At 46.9% G+C, this 18,039-nt stretch overlaps 1 protein-coding gene across 1 annotated transcript in view; it reads right to left on the bottom strand.

The window, feature by feature from the left end:
* LOC119458788 (potassium voltage-gated channel protein eag) overlaps positions 1–17,553 on the bottom strand; it is a 130,326-nt gene extending 112,773 nt beyond the window's left edge. The window contains exon 1 of the mRNA XM_037720650.2: positions 16,838–17,553. Coding sequence (XP_037576578.1) covers positions 16,838–16,916 — 79 coding nt within the window. The 5' untranslated portion in view covers positions 16,917–17,553. The remainder of the gene's footprint in view (positions 1–16,837) is intronic.
* Between the last annotated feature and the right edge of the window lie 486 nt (positions 17,554–18,039).

The following is an 18,039-nucleotide window of genomic DNA, read 5'->3' as shown; positions in this document are numbered from 1 at the left end:
GTTTGGAATTAGGAACAAGGTGCACATTTCGTATATTTCAGATTTTCTTTTTTACTTGCACTACTTGTACTTCTTTTTTACTTGCAGTACCAGTACTGCTGCAAGTAGTAATTTACTTGCAGCAAATTATAACTTTCATTCGTGTTCCTTGAGTGTTCGAAGCACCGGTGATCAGGCTATGATTTTACGTATCGCAGTATACGTTGCGACTACTACGTCTTGAAATAAAATGATGAAACATAATATCACCAAAAATTAGCAGATCCTTAGTGGTAACGAAAGAGTTAAATCATAGATCCAGGACCTCAAAGAGGTCAACTAATCAATCGACGCAATCAGTCACATAATCAGTATGCCAAACCAGTCAATGAATGTGTCACTCCCTTAGTGAAACAATGCAACGACTCACTCATTTCTCTCGCATTTACCGATTAGTCGCCACGAAATTTTTTTTTATGCCGGAATTAATTCATTTGTTATCGCGCTGAACCTCCGGCCTTGTCCTACTCCACCTGCACGAAGGTACGATCCGCGCAACAAAAACACACACACACAATGCATTCCAAGGCTTTATCGTCCTCCCTGTACCTGCGAAGGCCACCTTCTGTCGCCGGAAGTCGTTACATTGTCGGAAAAACAATGAAACCGTAGCTGCTTTGCGCGGCGAAAGAAATGATTTAAATCTGATAGACGCAATCATGGGGTCGTATTCTGCGACGGTCCACTACGGCGATACTATCCCCTTGGCCACCAGGCGCACGCTGATTGGCTGGTTGTACAATATCGGATGAGCTGATTGGCTAGTTGAGCAATACGTCATCCGATTTTCCTCGGCCAGCCAATCAGCGCGCGCCTGGCGGCGATACTATCGCCGAGGCAACACTGTGGCCGAAAGTGATCGTTGCAGCATTCGTCCCCATATTAACTGCTCCATATTTGCTGTCTGTTTATTGCGATAGCAATTATATCGACACTCCAAGCGGATTTCTGTTGTCGCCGTCGCCGTCGCCGCCACTCCGTATGCTGAAAGTGAAACCGCGCGAGGGACGCGCGCTTTCACGCAGAGCGAACGCACGGCGGAGAGCAAACGCGACGTCTTTCGTCGCGCGAAAGGCCGTGGGGGGATGGGAGAGAGGGAGGGGAGGTGACGTTTAGCTGCGGCGCCAAACGCTTATCTTGCGACCGGGCGCAAGGGGAACTGGCGACTCAATCTTCCACGCCAAAGAAGGAAAGCGGGAAGGCAGCGCGGGAGGTAGGGAGTGCGGCTTCTACTCTGCCAGCAACTGCCTACTTGTACTTTTGCGCGGGTGCGGGCTTTCGCGCGCACCCTGTCTGGAAAGCGAGTCTCCACACGGCTCTTACTTTGTATGTGCTGTGCTTTCGCCGCTCAGTTTCCGTTGAAGCGATAGACCGCACGAACCTTCGCTCGCTGCATGCTGCTGCCGCGCTGCTCACGCCAGCGTTTTGACAGTGGTTGGCTGCGGTCGTCGAGTGTGATCTACTTCATGTTTGCTTGTGCGCGCTGACACCATGCTTGTTAATTCAGTTAGTAAGCGAATGTGTCCAAGTTTATGCTGCCGATAAAACTGCTATCCCTACTCCGTATGGCTCTCTATTAATTTGCTATCGCAATTGATGCGTCGCCTTTCGGGCAAAACTGCCACTTTTTTCTTAACTGTGCGGTTATCTAACTAGAACAAATCTCTACGAAATGCCGTAGTGGCATTTATGTCGAGCTCCTGGGGCTGTTCGACATGCCAACCTATATCTAAGAACACGAGTGATCTTGCGTTCCGCCTCAATCGTAATACGGCCGCCGAACGCGGGAATCGAACCTGGAACCTTATTATTCTGTGGCAGAGCCCCCCACTCATTGACCCAACGTGCACCTTTAGTAGTAACATGCATTAACTAGAGAGGTGGTAACGTCAGCTAACGGGGCTGAGCTACTGACACCGAAACATAGTATCCATTACTAAAGCCGCTGCATTACCGTGATTAGGAGTCTATAGTGAGGTCTATTCAGTGTATGAAGCGCTACTTCCCTGGCCATATAGAGGTCGCTTTTGTTTCAAAAAGGAAGAAAAAAAAGTTACAAAAACAGGAGAACGAACATTTCCGCTTTCTCCCCATTCATATCCATTCCACCGTGGTTTAGTAGTGCCTCATGGTTGTACCAAGAACATTAAACAGCGGTTGCCCTTCATAACGACTGAGTCGTTTCAGCGGATAACGCGTGCGCCAAATTAAATTATGTATCAAAGCCGTGCGCTTGTTCTTCCGTAAAAGCAGCCTGCCGACAACAGAATTTCGACCTTCTTCGCAAGTGTAGAACGCACATGCTTAAATGACCTTGCGCGAAGTGCACGCTGGCCTCAACTAAAGAGGAAAAAAAAAGAAAGAAGGAAAAAGCATGAACTGGGACGCGCCATTTGGTGCACGTGCCGGGGTTGACGGGGATAACAAAGGCCAGATGTGCTCATCTTGGCTGATGCAGGTGGTGTTCTATTCTGCGATGCTGGAGGGTTCATTTCCGCCATAGCAACAAAAGAGTTATTAGAAGCGCGAGATGCATTGTCAGGGATAACTTGCGCTCATACCGGAGACCCGAGTGAGTGAGTGAGTCAGTGAGTGAGTGAGTGAGTGAGTGAGTGAGTGAGTGAGTGAGTGAGTGAGTGAGTGAGTGAGTGAGTGAGTGAGTGAGTGAGTGAGTGAGTGAGTGAGTGAGTGAGTGAGTGAGTGAGTGAGTGAGTGAGTGAGTGAGTGAGTGAGTGAGTGAGTGAGTGAATCAGTCAGTGTGTGTGTGTCCCAGCACCTAGCGCAGCCCGTCAGGCGATCAGCCAAGCTATAATCTCCAGTATATCATTCAGGATTGTATTTTTCTCTCTCTCTCTCTCTCTCAATTAAGCACTGCGATGCCAATCAATCAACTAAATTATCAATCAAACAAGCACGCAACCAATTAATCAATCAATCAGTCAATCAATCAATGCATAATACAAACGCCACAAAATTGCCTGAAGTTCTTGTAAGACTTATCGTTGTAAAAGTAGAAATGTCTGGCGCGGAAAGTGGTCGACCCGTTTTTACAGAGTACGGGATCGAGACGTCCTTCTGGGGCAATTCGTAGACGACGAAAAAAAAAAAAAAGAAGAAGGTAACGAAAGAATGACGGCGGGTACGGCGTTTCACAAACGGTGAGCGGAACCAGTACGCGGTCCCTGCACATCGCAACGACGCCACGATGGGTGTCGAGACACAAGGCGATGCAGCCGCTTGACTAGCTGGCAACGGCCCAAGATGGAAATTTCGCCATTTGGCAGTGCTCGACGTCCCCCTATTGCATTATGTGTTTTTTTTTCTCTCTCTCTCACTCATTCGTTTCTGGGGACGAACAGTGTAGAGGACCTCGGCGCGTCCTAGAAACGCGACCTGAGTTAAAACGAGGATGATAATAATAATAATAATAAAATAAAGAAGAAGGTGGCGTCCTTACATCTAGAAGACGAAGTGTGCAGCGGTGGTTTTCAGTAAAGCTGCTGCATTATGCTGACACAGCGCCTTGTCCTACGCGGCTCTTCCGTTTCTTGAAAGTTACAAAATGTATACCATTGCTGTTTGTTTCTTGTTATATAAAATGTGCCATAGCCTGGGAACATGGGCTACCGAAGACGAAGAGCCAGTTATCTCGGCATTATGAATTATAAACACCCGCTGAGGAGAAAAACAAAGGAACCAGAAACCGACAAATAAAAGCTGATGCCGACAATAATAGAAGGAAATAAAATGTCACGATCGCATACATACTCACGGCTCGTCGTGAATAAGAAACGATAAATAACCACAGCAAGAACGTCGTCCATATAGTCTGACACTAACACAGAAAAAGTGGACATTAGGGAGCCTACATGCAACACCGTTTTAAAACGGCGTTGCATGTAGGCTCTCTAGTGGACATTATCAGCCAGCGCCTCTGGCGGCAGCCAACTGCACACAAGGAGTAAAACACCGTTTATCGCTGATATACCTTCACGGAGGCGACGAAATAAAATGTTCGAGAAAAGAAACTGCAGCTGGCCTGCCCGACATATCACGCGTGGATAGTCACTATCTATCTATCTATCTATCTATCTATCTATCTATCTATCTATCTATCTATCTATCTATCTATCTATCTATCTATCTATCTATCTATCTATCTATCTATCTATCTATCTATCTATCTATCTATCTATCTATCTATCTATCTATCTATCTATCTATCTATCTATCTATCTATCTATCTATCTATCTCTGTCCGTCGGACTTTGCTCCCATGTTTTTTTATTCGTACGAATTTAATCCAGACCTTCCTATAGCAGTGGGAAGAGGTGATAATTTTTCTTCATTTCAGACGTAATTCAATGGGGAACTTCTGGATTGGCCAGAGCACAAGTTTTATTTGAAAGCGGACGTGCTTACATCTCGTTATGGGAACCAATTTCGGGATACGTGTTCGCAATTCGCGAGCACTCTTTCTAAGAGTTGAGAGAAACTGTGTGTCAGGTCGCTCCAATAGAGTTTTAAAAATGCTTGTCGTGCGGCTTGTTGAACATTATATTAGCAAAATAGGTTAAAAGACATTCGGCGGCATAGAACAACGTTGGTAGCGCTGCTGCCTGTCAGATTTGAACAACTGCCAACTGAAAAAAGATATGACAATATCATTGTGTTCCCTTGAGCTATTATGAAGGTCTAAGGAGACCATCCATGTTTAACCAAGGCAAAGGTTTTGCTCGTTTCTAAGTATCGTTTTGAATGTCTTTCTTGGGTTTTAGTTCTGATTATGAGGGCACGCCGTAGTGGAGGGCTCCGGATTAATTTTGACCACCTGGTGTTCTTTAACGTGCACTACAACGCAAGGACGCGGGCGTTTTTGTATTTCGGCTCCATCGAAATGCGGCCGCCGCGACCGGGATTCGATCCCGCGACCTCGTGCTCAGCAGCGCAACGCCTTAGCTAACTGAGCCACCGCGGCGGGTATATGACTTTCAGTTGGTTACATGTTAGTGAGTGTGGACTCGGACATTTCTGCGAATACGTGCCGTGTATACAGTGCTTCGTACTTTGTATGTGTTATCGTCCTAGTGTAATTGTGCCGTCACTGTGACTCAGCGTTCGTATCGTCTTTTGTTTAAATAAACTTTTTCTAAACACTAGAGAAAGAATGTTTCAGGCGCCACCTTGTATGAACACTTCGTTTGATGAACGCTTTAGTACAAAACTCACGAATGTTCATTGGGCCACGTAGATACGAAAGTTCTTTCTTTTCGTGTGTGTGTGGGTCAAATCGGAGTTGTTACGTGCCAAAACCGCGGTCTGATTATGAGGCACGCCGTGGCAGACACAGGGTTAATTATGCGCACCTATAGTGCTCATTTAAAAATAGCGATTTGATCCAAGTTTATGATTATTGCATCGCGAAGCATCGAAGTGCCAAACGAAAAGACAAGAACGAAGGGTCTAGCGTGCTCGTGCTTCGTTCGCTAACCCTTCGTTCCTTTCTTTCCACACTTCTGGGTGCAAAAACCGCGCTAGTGTTCTTTAACGCGCGGGACACACACGAGGGCAATTGCATTCCGCGCCCATAGAAACTCGGCCGGGATCGAAGCCGCGTCCTCGTTCTCAGCAGCGCAACGCCGTAGTCACTTAGCCATAGCCACAGCCAACCATAGTCATATCCATAGCCAACGGTATTTCACTTAGCAAGGACAACTAAAAGGTGGAATAAGCATGAGTATACAACCAAGTGCAAGTCGGAAAGCAGATCTGTCTGACTAATCGATTTACCGCCTTCGCGACGCGGCCCAAAGCCAACACGGAAGCCTCGGCCAAAGTCGGACAATCTGGCCAGATCGCGCGGGTTCGCGGGGCGTGTAATGGACACCGGATTAGCACTCTTTCGCTGTATACCGTGACTGTTGAGCTAATCCCAACGGCGTTGAATGGCTTTTGCCCAGATTGCCGCAGAAAAGCGCCAACGCGAAAGGTGAGTGCTCAGGTGCGTCGCGCGCTTATATGGGTTAGCTTGAACGAAGTACGCGCAAATTGCGGTTCGATTGTTTCGGCAGGGTCTAAAGGAAACTCGCGGTAAAAATAGCAGGCCGCCGTGAAGGAAAGGATGAAGGTGAGCGGCGCAACGCAGGGGCTTGTTATCAAGTAGAGATTCATTCCGGAAAAGGGCTTAGTACACATTAGTTTACGAGTTAACCAACTAAAACTTATTAATTAGTTAAGTACCCGTTAGCATTTCTCGTGCAAAGATTGTCTGCCTCTGAGAGTAATCTAGCTGAAGGAGTAGAACTGGGCTGCATGCCACGGGTGATTAAAAAAATGTCACAGTTTCGCCCTAAGGGCGAAGCAATGAATGCGATAGCAACACAGCAATGCCATACGAAGTAAGGTGAGCGGCTTTGGTAGCAACAACACGCAGAACTGTTGTCGACGCCATCGGCGTTTTGCCCGCGTTAGCTCAAAATGCGTGCGGCGTTGGTGACTGTTGCTGGAGCCTCGCCGTCCGGAAGGAAGGCGCGTTTGCTATACATCTATGGTGATTGTAAAGGAGGAAACGAGACGCCTACTTCTGCAGCCCCTTAGCGAGCACGGCGCAGAACGCGCGTTTGTTCTCGCCGTGCGTTCACTCCCCGTGAAATACGCGCCCCTCGCGCCTTTCACTCGCACATACAGCGTTCGGCGCGCCGGGGCGACGATTTCATCTCCAAATGACGTCATACGGAACCTCACGGCGACGGCGACGGCGACGGCGACGGCGACGCCGACGGCGACGGCGACGCCGGACGGCAGAATCTGCTTTTGAGTGGTCCATATAATTGCTATCGCAATAAAAATTTTGCTAACGGTAAAATAAAACACCCTGTATACACCGCACCACGCGTGCGCCTGCAAGACAACGAAGAGAACGCATGACAAACAAACGCAGTTGGTATCAGCTATCGCACGCAAAAAAAGAACTAGTTTTATCAATTGAATGAAGTCAACGTGGCACGCAACTAACACCCTCAGCTGCTGCCGCTGTAGTTGAGTAGCAATGGCGTTGCACTGCTGAGTTCAAGGTCGCGGATTCGGCACCGGCTGCGGCAGCCGCATTTCGATGGTGGGTGAAACGCCAAAACGCTCGCGTCCGTGCATTGGGGCGCACGAACAGCGCGTATTGTTACGATCCTACGCCTCTCCTTCGTTCTTCCGCATGCATTCCTTCGGATTGTGGCCCATTCTGCTACTCGTTGTGCCTAAACATCTGCGTTCAACGGTGCTGCGTGAGCTTCGCGACGAACCAACGAACTGATGGTCACATTGGCGTACCCCGCACCTCCGCCACAAAGATGTTACGTAAAACGACACAATGCGGGACCGTTTACGCTGTATTTACACTGAGAGACACAGTAGCCAAGATGGTGGACAGCCCCCCCCAGTACAAGACAGACCCGTCTTCTCTGTCGTCTGCTCCACAGGCAGATTGTCTCTCTCTCTCTCTTTCTCCGTTGTGGTAACTTCGTAGCAGTATTTAACAATTTCCGGATGAATAACGAGAATCACAGCCGTCTTTTTTTTTTTTTTTGTCGTCCCCTTGTTTATAGACGCCGTACATATTCAACCATGAAGAGCTGCCGTTGTACAAGAACGCACGGAGATGGATTACTGGATATGTCCTTCACAAAGGTGCGTAGGGACTTAACGTCAAGTCGACGGAAAGTCGCCAACCCACAAGAAAACGCTGCTTGTAAGGAGGAAAATGTGAATTCTCACGGCACTGGCTTTCAATGAGCCTTGTCTTGTATTTCCTGACGAAAGCGTCGAATTGTGGTACGTCCAAAGGATATTTGTGGTTTGCTGGGATTGTCGTCATCTTCGTGGTTTGCTGGGATTGTCGTCATGCAGTCGTCGTCAAGCCACCCTCATCATGCAGTCGTCGGTATCCGATTGTCGTCAGGCCGTCATGGTTGTTCAGTCGTCGTCATTCTGTCGTAATCATTCCGCTGACGTCATACAGTATTTGTCGTATAGCCGTCGTATACCGCCGCTGTCCTTCTATCGTCGCCATTCCTTCGCCATGTGTTGGATCCGCATGTTCGAGCGCCACAACTTTATGTGAAGCTATGGGCGTCCTCCGGTGAAAATGTGGCCAACTTGGCCGTGCGCTCTATAGTTACAAATGGTCGTTAACCGAGAACAGCGTATTTCGCGAACACCAAAAAGAACTTCTCTTAAACGGATTTCCACAGCGAGTGGAATATCTGTAACGTATTGAAAATATTTGACCCACCCATAACCTACAAGTAAGCACCGGTTTCATGGTCATGGATACAAAACATGCATCACCATGAATAACGGGAGGAGGTGGGTTGAAACCTAGCGGAGATTGCGACGCCGTCTCCCCAACCTGGGGTGCCGTGTGTAGCATGTTCGCATGAGCATGCTGGACAGCTCTCGCTAGGTTCTGACGTCACCGGCCGGTAGGACTGCGGGCCCCTGTTGGGGCTGCGACCAGACACTGGATTAGCTGTCCGGGAGGAAGTTGCAACAACGTCCTACTCGATGCATAGCTGTTCAATGTCTTTTTTTTGTTTTTTATTCTTTTTAGCTGCACATGCCTTCCGGCCAGTCCCGTAATGAAAGAACAAGGACAAATACTTTGCTGAGATTTGGTTGAAACCTAGCTACTGGTGAATGTAGTTACGTCGTGCTTAGTTTAACGACGATATAAGAATTAAAGAGTCGCAGTTTCGCCCGAAAGGTGAAGCATCAATTGCGATAGCAAATTCGTAGAGAGCTATGCGGAAGTAAGAATATTACTTTTATCGCTAGTATCAACTTGGACACGTTCACTTACTAACTGAATTAACAAGCATGGTGTCAGCGCGCACAAGCAAATATGAATAGATCCCACTCGATGACCGCAGACAACCGCTGTCAAAAGGTCGGCGTGAGCGCGGTTATATTACGTTGCGAGGTCTACAAACGGTATAATGCTTTCGCATGCCCACACGTAAGCAGTCTTAAGGGTTTCTGCCAAATTGTTTTTATTTATTTTATATGTACCAGGTTGCTTCTTGGACGATCCCCCCCCCCCCCCCCCCAATGTGGGTATGTGCCATAGTATGGGAAATCATAATCATCATCAACACAAAGCAATCATCTCAAAGAGCCACTTAGCGATGGCACGATTGAAGTATACCTGTGACTGTGGCCTCGTGAAATTATCCTTTAATCCCGGCCGCGGCGGCCGCGTTTCGATGGAGGCGAAATGCAAAAACGCACGTGTGCTTGCGTTGTAGGGCACGTTAAAAGAACCTCAGGTGGTCAAAATTAATCCGGAGCCCTCCACTACGGCGTCCCTCACGATCAGAACTGGTTTTGGCACGTACAACCCCAGAAAGAAGAAAGAAGAAGAAATTATCCTTTCTGCATTTTAACCTTATATACGAGTTTTCCATAGGCTATGCAGGTCTGTCAGTAAAAGCATATCGAATGGTGCAACATCATACAGCACAAAGAGATATCGGATACTGACAGTTGACAGTCACTTAAGTATGCTTACGTGATTTGAATGCGAAAGCATTACGACTTCTCTAATTAATTGGTTACGTCCACAATACGTGACGTCGTACATTGCCACGTGTCCTTCACAACTCCACCTTAATTCACCTTGCTGTAATTAGTACCAACCTTAATCCACTTTGATCCACCTTCAATCACTTCCCCTGAATTCACATTACTCCACCTTAAGTCACCTTACTCTAACTTATTTAAACTTTAGCTCTGTATACTACTGACGTCACAGAAGACGCTGATGGCGTCACTGATAATGATCTTTGGTACCACTCGTCGCCTACAACGTCGGCTTTTCTACTTCATGGGACATATAATGCTTTCGGATTAAAAGATTCACTTAAAAAAGTTGCACTCTGTCTCTATCGTTGGACTGCAGCCTTTCGCTCATGCGTCCTTTCTGGCTATCAGGGCTGCAGTGCCGATTTTGTCACTTCGCAAATGTAAGTTGCTAATGCAGTTTAAACCAATACGGTCACAGCTTGATTTAACGAAGCCCATTGTTACGTAATTCTGGATTAAACGACGTGACTTCTATTCTCTGACACATATTCATAGAGCCTAACCTGTCGGAAACCTCGAAGCAACGAATAAAAGTGAGCGTCTCGCAGGATTTAGGGAAGCGTTGAGGTGAAAATGCTGGGTAAAGTATGGGCACGCGTCGGGACTCAGTTCAAGTATCAGACGCCGTTTGCCTCTTAAGAAGATTTGAGGCATCCGTGAAGGGAACACAAGGCTCGCTCAACGAGCTCGCTGTCTACAATTAGTGCATGCCCAGGCAAAAGTTACATATTTCTTGCTCTTTAATAAATATGTTGCTATTTTTATGAATATTTCGTGTTTTCGCTTTACCGAAGTTATCTGTTTAACAAAATAATTATCCGGTCTCAAAAACACGCTACATGGAGGTGTCTATCTATCTATCTATCTATCTATCTATCTATCTATCTATCTATCTATCTATCTATCTATCTATCTATCTATCTATCTATCTATCTATCTATCTATCTATCTATCTATCTATCTATCTATCTATCTATCTATCTATCTATCTATCTATCTATCTATCTATCTATCTATCTATCTATCTATCTATCTATCTGTCAGTGTGGCTATCTTTCTATCCTTATACGTAGATACTCACCAGTTTATCTATCCATTCATCTGTCTATCCCCTATTACTTTTATACTATACCTCCACACTATTTATCTATAAAGACACGTCTCGATAAAAGCTTTTCAAGACCGGCGCCACAATTGGAAGTACTACAACGGTGCCGTGCGACTTCCTTCTTCTTTAGCCCCACGAACGATGGACCCTGGAGTCTACACCTCGGTCAGCGTCCAAAGTGAACCGGTAGCCCGGAAATTATACGTACGGCCCGCGCCGCCGCATCGCAGAATGCCAATTCCGCGAACAACTCCCCGCCGCGCATTTGAATAATCGACCTCGTAACGGCCGCTCGCTGGTCCATCGCTGTTCAGCACGCGATCTGCCGCGCGGCTTCCACTCGGGGTGTTGTGGTCGAGCGAGTCTCGCTTGATTACGAACCAACGCGAAAAAATGGAAGGCAAAGCAGCGTCGCACGCACACGCACACACACGCACAAAATGCAATCGCTGTACGGAGTAATAATATTTTGAACAGTGAAGCCGCCCGAGGAATGGGGTGACGATGGCAATGAACGGACGTGCTTCCGTGTTTACTATTTTCGTCACTGGCTCGCTGTGTGCTGCTTATATTTAATGGACTGGAGTACTTAATTGATATTGACGGGCCACTTGCTGAGCCCTGGGGCGGTATTCTGTAAGAGTCTACTTAGTGGACTGTCCATTTCGGCTGTCGCTGATTGGCTGCTGCTTGACGTGCAGGAAGGTGGCCAGCCAGTCTCCTTCATGCACGTCAAACAGCAGCCAATCAGCGACAACCGAAATGGACAGTCCACTAAGTAGACTCTTACAGAATACCGCCCCTGCTATTTATGAAGCAGCGCGCTAAATTTAAAAGAAGTTAAATGAACAGCGGTATCCACCCAGTTACGCATCTACAGGGATCCATGTCGGCGTGAAAGAGGTTTCGTTGAAGAGCGCCACATACGTACACACATTGGCGCTTACTCAGGGACCCAAGTTGACAGGACGGTTGGGTTCGAACCCTGCTCCCTCAGCACAGCAGCCTGATGTTCTAACCATTGTACTATGGACTGCACAGTTACCCAGGTGGGCTGGGTAACTGAAATCTGGGTAAATCTGAAAGTACAACTTTGGCGGCGAGCACAGTCGTCGGTCGCCGAAATCTGAGAGGCCGAATTCACAAAGCCTTTTGTTCGTAACTTCTCAGGAGTGGATGGATATCCCTCTTACGAACAATTCTAGCGTAAGATCTTTTTGTGAATAAGGGTCCTGATCTCACGGACCGAGTCCGTCCTCCCCGTGTCGCATTACGTTCTATAATAGCCGCTCGCGCTTCGAGAGTGAAACAGCAGCATTGGTGTCGGGCGCCCTCGCAATCTGATCGGATGAAATACCTTGCTATAGAAGGCGCAAGACAGCATTCGATAATCTTCGGACACAGAAGGCGCGTTTTGTGCCGGGCGCGAAATCGATAACAGTGACGGTCGGGTGTGAAAAACAGTAGCCGTAGAAATGCAAAACAAAAGTACGCGTGATAATATCTTGGGGAGTAACAAAGCGGAGTTGGCGTCGAGGTTCCTGTTAAACTAATTACCTGTCAACACATTTTCACCGTGTATTTTCTGATGGTTGCAGCATGCATAATTCCGATGTCTAGTTCTGAGGTGGCGCTATGGAGTTGTGGACTTCGTTTTTCAATTCGTTGATGCTCCCTATAACTCTCAGCGCTTTGTGTAGTGTGATTCAGGCCTTAAATCCGTAATCGGCTCCCCGAGGTCACTATAATATTTGTTTTCCTTCCACCCTCTTCTCTTATATGCTACGAATTCTATTCGGACCGGCTCATTGGTTGTCTAATGAGATTGATTTCTACTGTTTTTTATCTGTTTGAATATGCAAATCACGAGTCGGCCCGGGAATTAACCTGCTTAGCTAGCTATACTAAACGTGGCGGTGCTGCACAAAAGCACTGCATAAACCTAATTGATTTCGTCCGTATTTAAAGCGTGTGCTCTCCATTTTGGGTTCTATATATACTATATTCTGCGAAAACAAGGCTTCTTCGCACAGGAAATAAACAAAAAATGAAGAAACAACGAGTTTTTCGCGATGTGATGCCTCACTGACAACATGAAAGAAAACGCGCGGATTAGTAAGGAATGCTTGTAAGAGAGAGATAGAGAGAGGCAAGTTTAACGATAAGTGGGGAGATTATCCAATAGAGATGGCCCATTTTGGGTGCGGTGTGCAAAATCGTACACGCCAAGAGAGCGCCTCAAAAGCACCAACCCATGTAAAACTAGAGACGGGAGGATGCCGCTGCCTGGTGTAGGCTCAAGACAGGCCTACACGGACCTACACGTATTACATCGCATACACTCGAGGCCTACAGGGACGATTGCCCGTGGCGTGGGGCCCCACCAACCCTATACCACATTACGTGGGAGTGCACGCTAGACAACATAGAACACGACGACACGAACACCACGAGGGAGCAATGGGAGGCACTGCTGTCCAGCTCGGCCCTCGACGACCAGCTCAAGCTGATCCAGAGAGCAGAGAAGATGGCAAGAGCCAGCGGAGCCCTGGACTAAGGGCCTTGACCATTAGCGATGCCCCTTCGGGGGCAACACAGAACTCTGATTATTATTCTAAGTTTATCTATCCTATCAAAAGCAAACTACTGCTTAAAATACCATTACTCAAAACGAGCCGCATACGTCATCAAACACTTCTGATTGGATCTTCGCTTCAAATTTGCATGATATGGGTAAAGTGTTTTAATAAAACGAGTTTACAAAGTAGACGGGCAGGGTGTTTGCTCTCAGCGTCAGTATATCGTCACGATGGCTAGTTCACTTCATTCATAGCGTTTTTTTTTTCTTTCACAATGATTTATATCACGTTTATATCAGGTATATTTTTGAAGTGTATGTATACGCACATTCCGACTATATCTAGACATGAAATAGTTGACCTTCTCGTAAACGTCGTTCCTGTTTAGAGTTTTCGCGCGGAGTCCACATTCTGTAAAACTTGGGAAAGCTCACTGAAGAATTGAACTTTCTCAGTCGTTTCTTCTGCTTTACGCTTTCAATGGTGCTGAAGATGCATGAAGTGTGGGGAAAATGAATTTATACCGGACTGCTTTGATTGGCGCCTGCATGGGACAGACTTGGCATGCTATTCGGTACGTAATAGATGACCAGGCATGATCGATAAAATGTGAAAGAAAATCACAAACCAGTTACAGAATCTCACTAAGTCCTGCATGCAACAGTAATGCTAATAGTTCCTGAAGAGTGCGCCACGCCGAGCAGGAAAGCTAATAAATTATGCAAATTCCTATAGGATATTTTCAATCTTATCGTGAGAAAATGTATTTCATTGTAGTCAGCGTCATCTTGCATTCGCATAGAAGCTTTTACCGCTTGTCGATGTATTGTTCTGCTTAAGGAGGTTATGTAATCAATTGAAATCAATTGAAATCAGGGTTTGACAGCCGGGTCAGTTCCATGTCAGCTTGAAAAGCCACGTCTACTCGAACTATACGCCACAGTTTGATCAGCATGCGCCGAAAACAGGTCGTACGTACCATTACCTAATTTTACAGCACTTTAGATGCATTTCCTTCTTCTTCGCTTGTTGTTTCCCTTGCTGTTATTGCATGACATGCACGTTCCTTATTTCTGTGTGATGCCCGTAAGGAAATTTGAAGAATCTAACATTTCCTTGTTGTTTTTTTTATGTCGGGGCTTCAGTGTATGCAATGCAGAATTCGTCAGTATATAGAATCCATTTGTATTGTAGTAATTGCATTGAATGAATATCTCGGAGGCGTTGTTGATTGCACAACATTTTTTAATTGCGCTTTTCTGTCAACTTTTCTAATGCTCTGCGGCTTGGGTCAGGCATCGCCTGCAGAATAAATAAATAAATAAATAAATAAATAAATAAATAAATAAATAAATAAATAAATAAATAAATAAATAAATAAATAAGTAAATAAATAAATAAATAAATAAATAAATAAATAAATAAATAATCTACTCAAAATGCATACCCAAGTGATGATTGTGTATGCTTGCAAAGAATGAAGCGATTTTGCATCAAATTCGGCATATGAGCTTTTGCACACGCCGATCTGTTGGCGGACACAAAAAATGCATAGAACCCTAGCTATGGACAGCTTCGCTGTAATAAATCGGAATCAACTGTACAAAATGCGAAGCATTGATTTGAAGCGTTGCTTTATTTCTAACACACAATGTTACCTAGTGCCCCGTTTCAATTTTCTTCTCATTGTTATCTTTGATTGTAAACGATCTCCTCCACCTTCGGATGCAGTGCTGATGCGTATACTGCTCAAAGAGGTTTTCCTAATACCGCTTTTATACCTCTACAGTAGCGCAAATGTAGCGGTGTTCACTGCGCAAGCGGGCCTATACCCGCGTCGATCGACGCGTGTCGTGAATTGAGACGAAGCATGTTACCGCGGGCGCCGGTGTAGCAGCGTTTGCGTGTCGCTTAGCGCGTCGAAAACGAAAGCAACAAATCTCCGATGGTTTGCGTTAATCAATGAGGAACGCGTTCCGAGGGCGTGGACGTCGAAAAAAAAAATAAAAGAAAAAGAAAACCGATGTGTCGGACAAATTGAGACCGGGTCACCTTCCCCGCTTACGGAAGACCGGAGATTGGATTTGGCACGCGTCAGACCCTTCCCAAATATCGTTTAGAGTGTCTATAGAAAATCAATAGACGCTTTGATACAACGTCTACAAAATGTCTATGAAGGGATGACTTCTGAACGTATTGCCTAACATTTTTTTTTTCTATCATGCGTGCGCACTTTTTAAAAACTAGCCATTTGGGATTGTGTCGAACAAAGTCCGATACATTTAAACTTCTTGAAGAAAATCTATACGCGCTTCGATACGACGTCTGCAAAATGTATATGGAAAGACGGCTTGTGACATTATTGCCTACCATTTTTCTTTTTTGCTATCGCGCTTGCACACCTTTAAAGGCTAGCAATTTAGAAGTGTGTTGAACAAAGTCCAAAACAGTTAAACTTGTGAATGCGATGTCTATAAAGTTAGTCTGTACACCATATATGGCCAAAGTGACAAGTTTATAAGGCGGCCAGGTAGCCTACTCTAAGTCTAAGTCTGATCTACAGGCAGTCTGAGTTCACTATTTATGAGGGCCACTATGAAAAAAAGCAACTACATTGCGTTGCAAATTGTTATTGAACAAGCGTCTTGGAGATAAGCTTAGAAATGAGTAACAGCGTGCCAACTTCGGGAACACGATCATATTCTAGAACGCACCAGTGATTTACATTATAACTTCTACCGTTGCAATAATCGTCGTTGAAATATTGATCCTGTGGTCAATTTCGCATCTACTCGCACTGCATATACAAAGGGTACAAATATCCCGGCTCAATACCACCAGCGCGAAAGCATTACGTCAAGACTATAATTCTGCCACGAACGGCCATGAGAAAGTACAGACTCGACCTTTAAGTTCACTTCACCGAAGCTCCGTAGTTGACCTTTAAGAGCGCGCGCAACAGAGGGAAATATTTGATGAAGGAGAAGCGCTGAAAAACAGCCCAAGGTTTAAATAAAAACCATGAATACTAAACGGCTATGTCGTATATGTTACGTCCTATAGTTACTGAGCATTTCATTGCACCGGGTGTAGGTTGTCTGCAACTGAAACTAAAGCAAAAAGAAAGAAAGGGCAAGTCCCGGTTGACCTTTCGCAAGTACACTCGTCAACAATACGACAGGTGACACACGCCCAACTTTGCATTCAACAGAGCATAGCGGTTAGACAGCTCTTCCGAACTGAAATGTTCAAGGGTATTAAATATTCAGTAGGAAATGCACTCGATTTATACTTATTCGCCAGGATCGAATCACTAGCATCACAATTAATCGCTGCTTGAAAAACCGAAGTTGCTATATCCTTTCATATAGATCACGAGTGCATTCTGTTCTTCAGGGCTCTTTGCAGACGACGGTGTTGCGCATAAATCAAGGTGAAGTTGATAGAGTTGACATGCGACGAGTTCGTATATACTCACGTAGTGAGTTGTAACGCCGGACGATGTTCTCGAGGAAGGTGTTTTGCGGGGCCACAAGGCCCCTTCGGCCCCCCGGCATGCCGCCGGGCCGACGAGACGGTGCCCCTCCGAGGGCCGCCGTTCAGCCAAAGGACAATCACAACCCGAAAGAGCAGACGCCGCGGCAGCGGCGACCAGACGACGACGACGACGACGACGACGACGCAGACGTGACGATCCTCGAGCAGACGATTCCGACGAGGACTTCCAGACGACGACGGTTCATCACCGCAGACGACACCAAAACCACACGTCCCGGTAGGGCACCGCCGCCGCGGTCGTGGTGGTGCTTTTCGTGGCATTCATCGACGGCGACGCAGAGTACGAAACCATGTCTACTCCCGTGGGCTGTCAACGCCGCCGATGCCTCCGATGCACACACCGGGCGAGAGAGAACGACAACGTGCGGGCGTCGTCTGGCCGAACTCGTCGTCTGTCTTGCCCAAGGCTAGCAGAGGACAGCGAATGTGCACCAACGGTGCGCCGGCCATGTCGCCGTCTGCAACCCATGTCGCCGCCGCCGCCGCAGTCGTAGACTGCGCTGGGCTGCGTAGCACTCCTCCGGCATCGACGTGAGTCTGCTCCGCGGTACTGCTACGGCGACGAGCTCGGCTCGCGCCGGCAGACATGGAACTGAGGGAACCGCGCGCGCGTACCCCGCCGATGCCAGCACCGACGACGCGCTCGAACCCCGGTGCCTCCTCCCGCACGCACACCCACACTCTTGCCACTCGCACTTTCCCTCGATGCGCGGTGATTTTTTTTTTTTTTTTTCTTGCGCTATGCGACTGCGATACTTTCCTTTTTTTGTTTCTTCTTTTCGGCCGCTACCGCGCCGGAGCGCTGCACCAGCGCCCGACGCGGATTGGTTTCCGCTGCCGCCGAGCCCGTCGCCATGGAGACGGCACGCTGGTCCGGACCTCGCGCGCGTCGATGCGTCGATGATGTCACAGCCCGCCAGCGCTACCTCACGGCAGTTCCCGGTACTCAGAACCTGGTGACCGGACCGGGGCGGCCAGGTTCAAAGCGGGTTTTTCGCATGAATGAAGGAAAGTAGAAAAAGAACCGAATTGAAAGGGGGAATGGAGGAGGGAATGGAAGATGGAAACGGAAAATTAACTAAGGAAAACTGCAGGAACAAAGGAAAGTAAGAAACAGAAAAA

Source organism: Dermacentor silvarum, chromosome 7 (genome assembly GCF_013339745.2).
Source record: "Dermacentor silvarum isolate Dsil-2018 chromosome 7, BIME_Dsil_1.4, whole genome shotgun sequence".
Taxonomy (NCBI): Eukaryota; Metazoa; Arthropoda; class Arachnida; order Ixodida; family Ixodidae; genus Dermacentor; species Dermacentor silvarum.
Note: the sequence above shows the minus strand (reverse complement) of the source record. Positions and strands in the feature narration are given on the sequence as shown.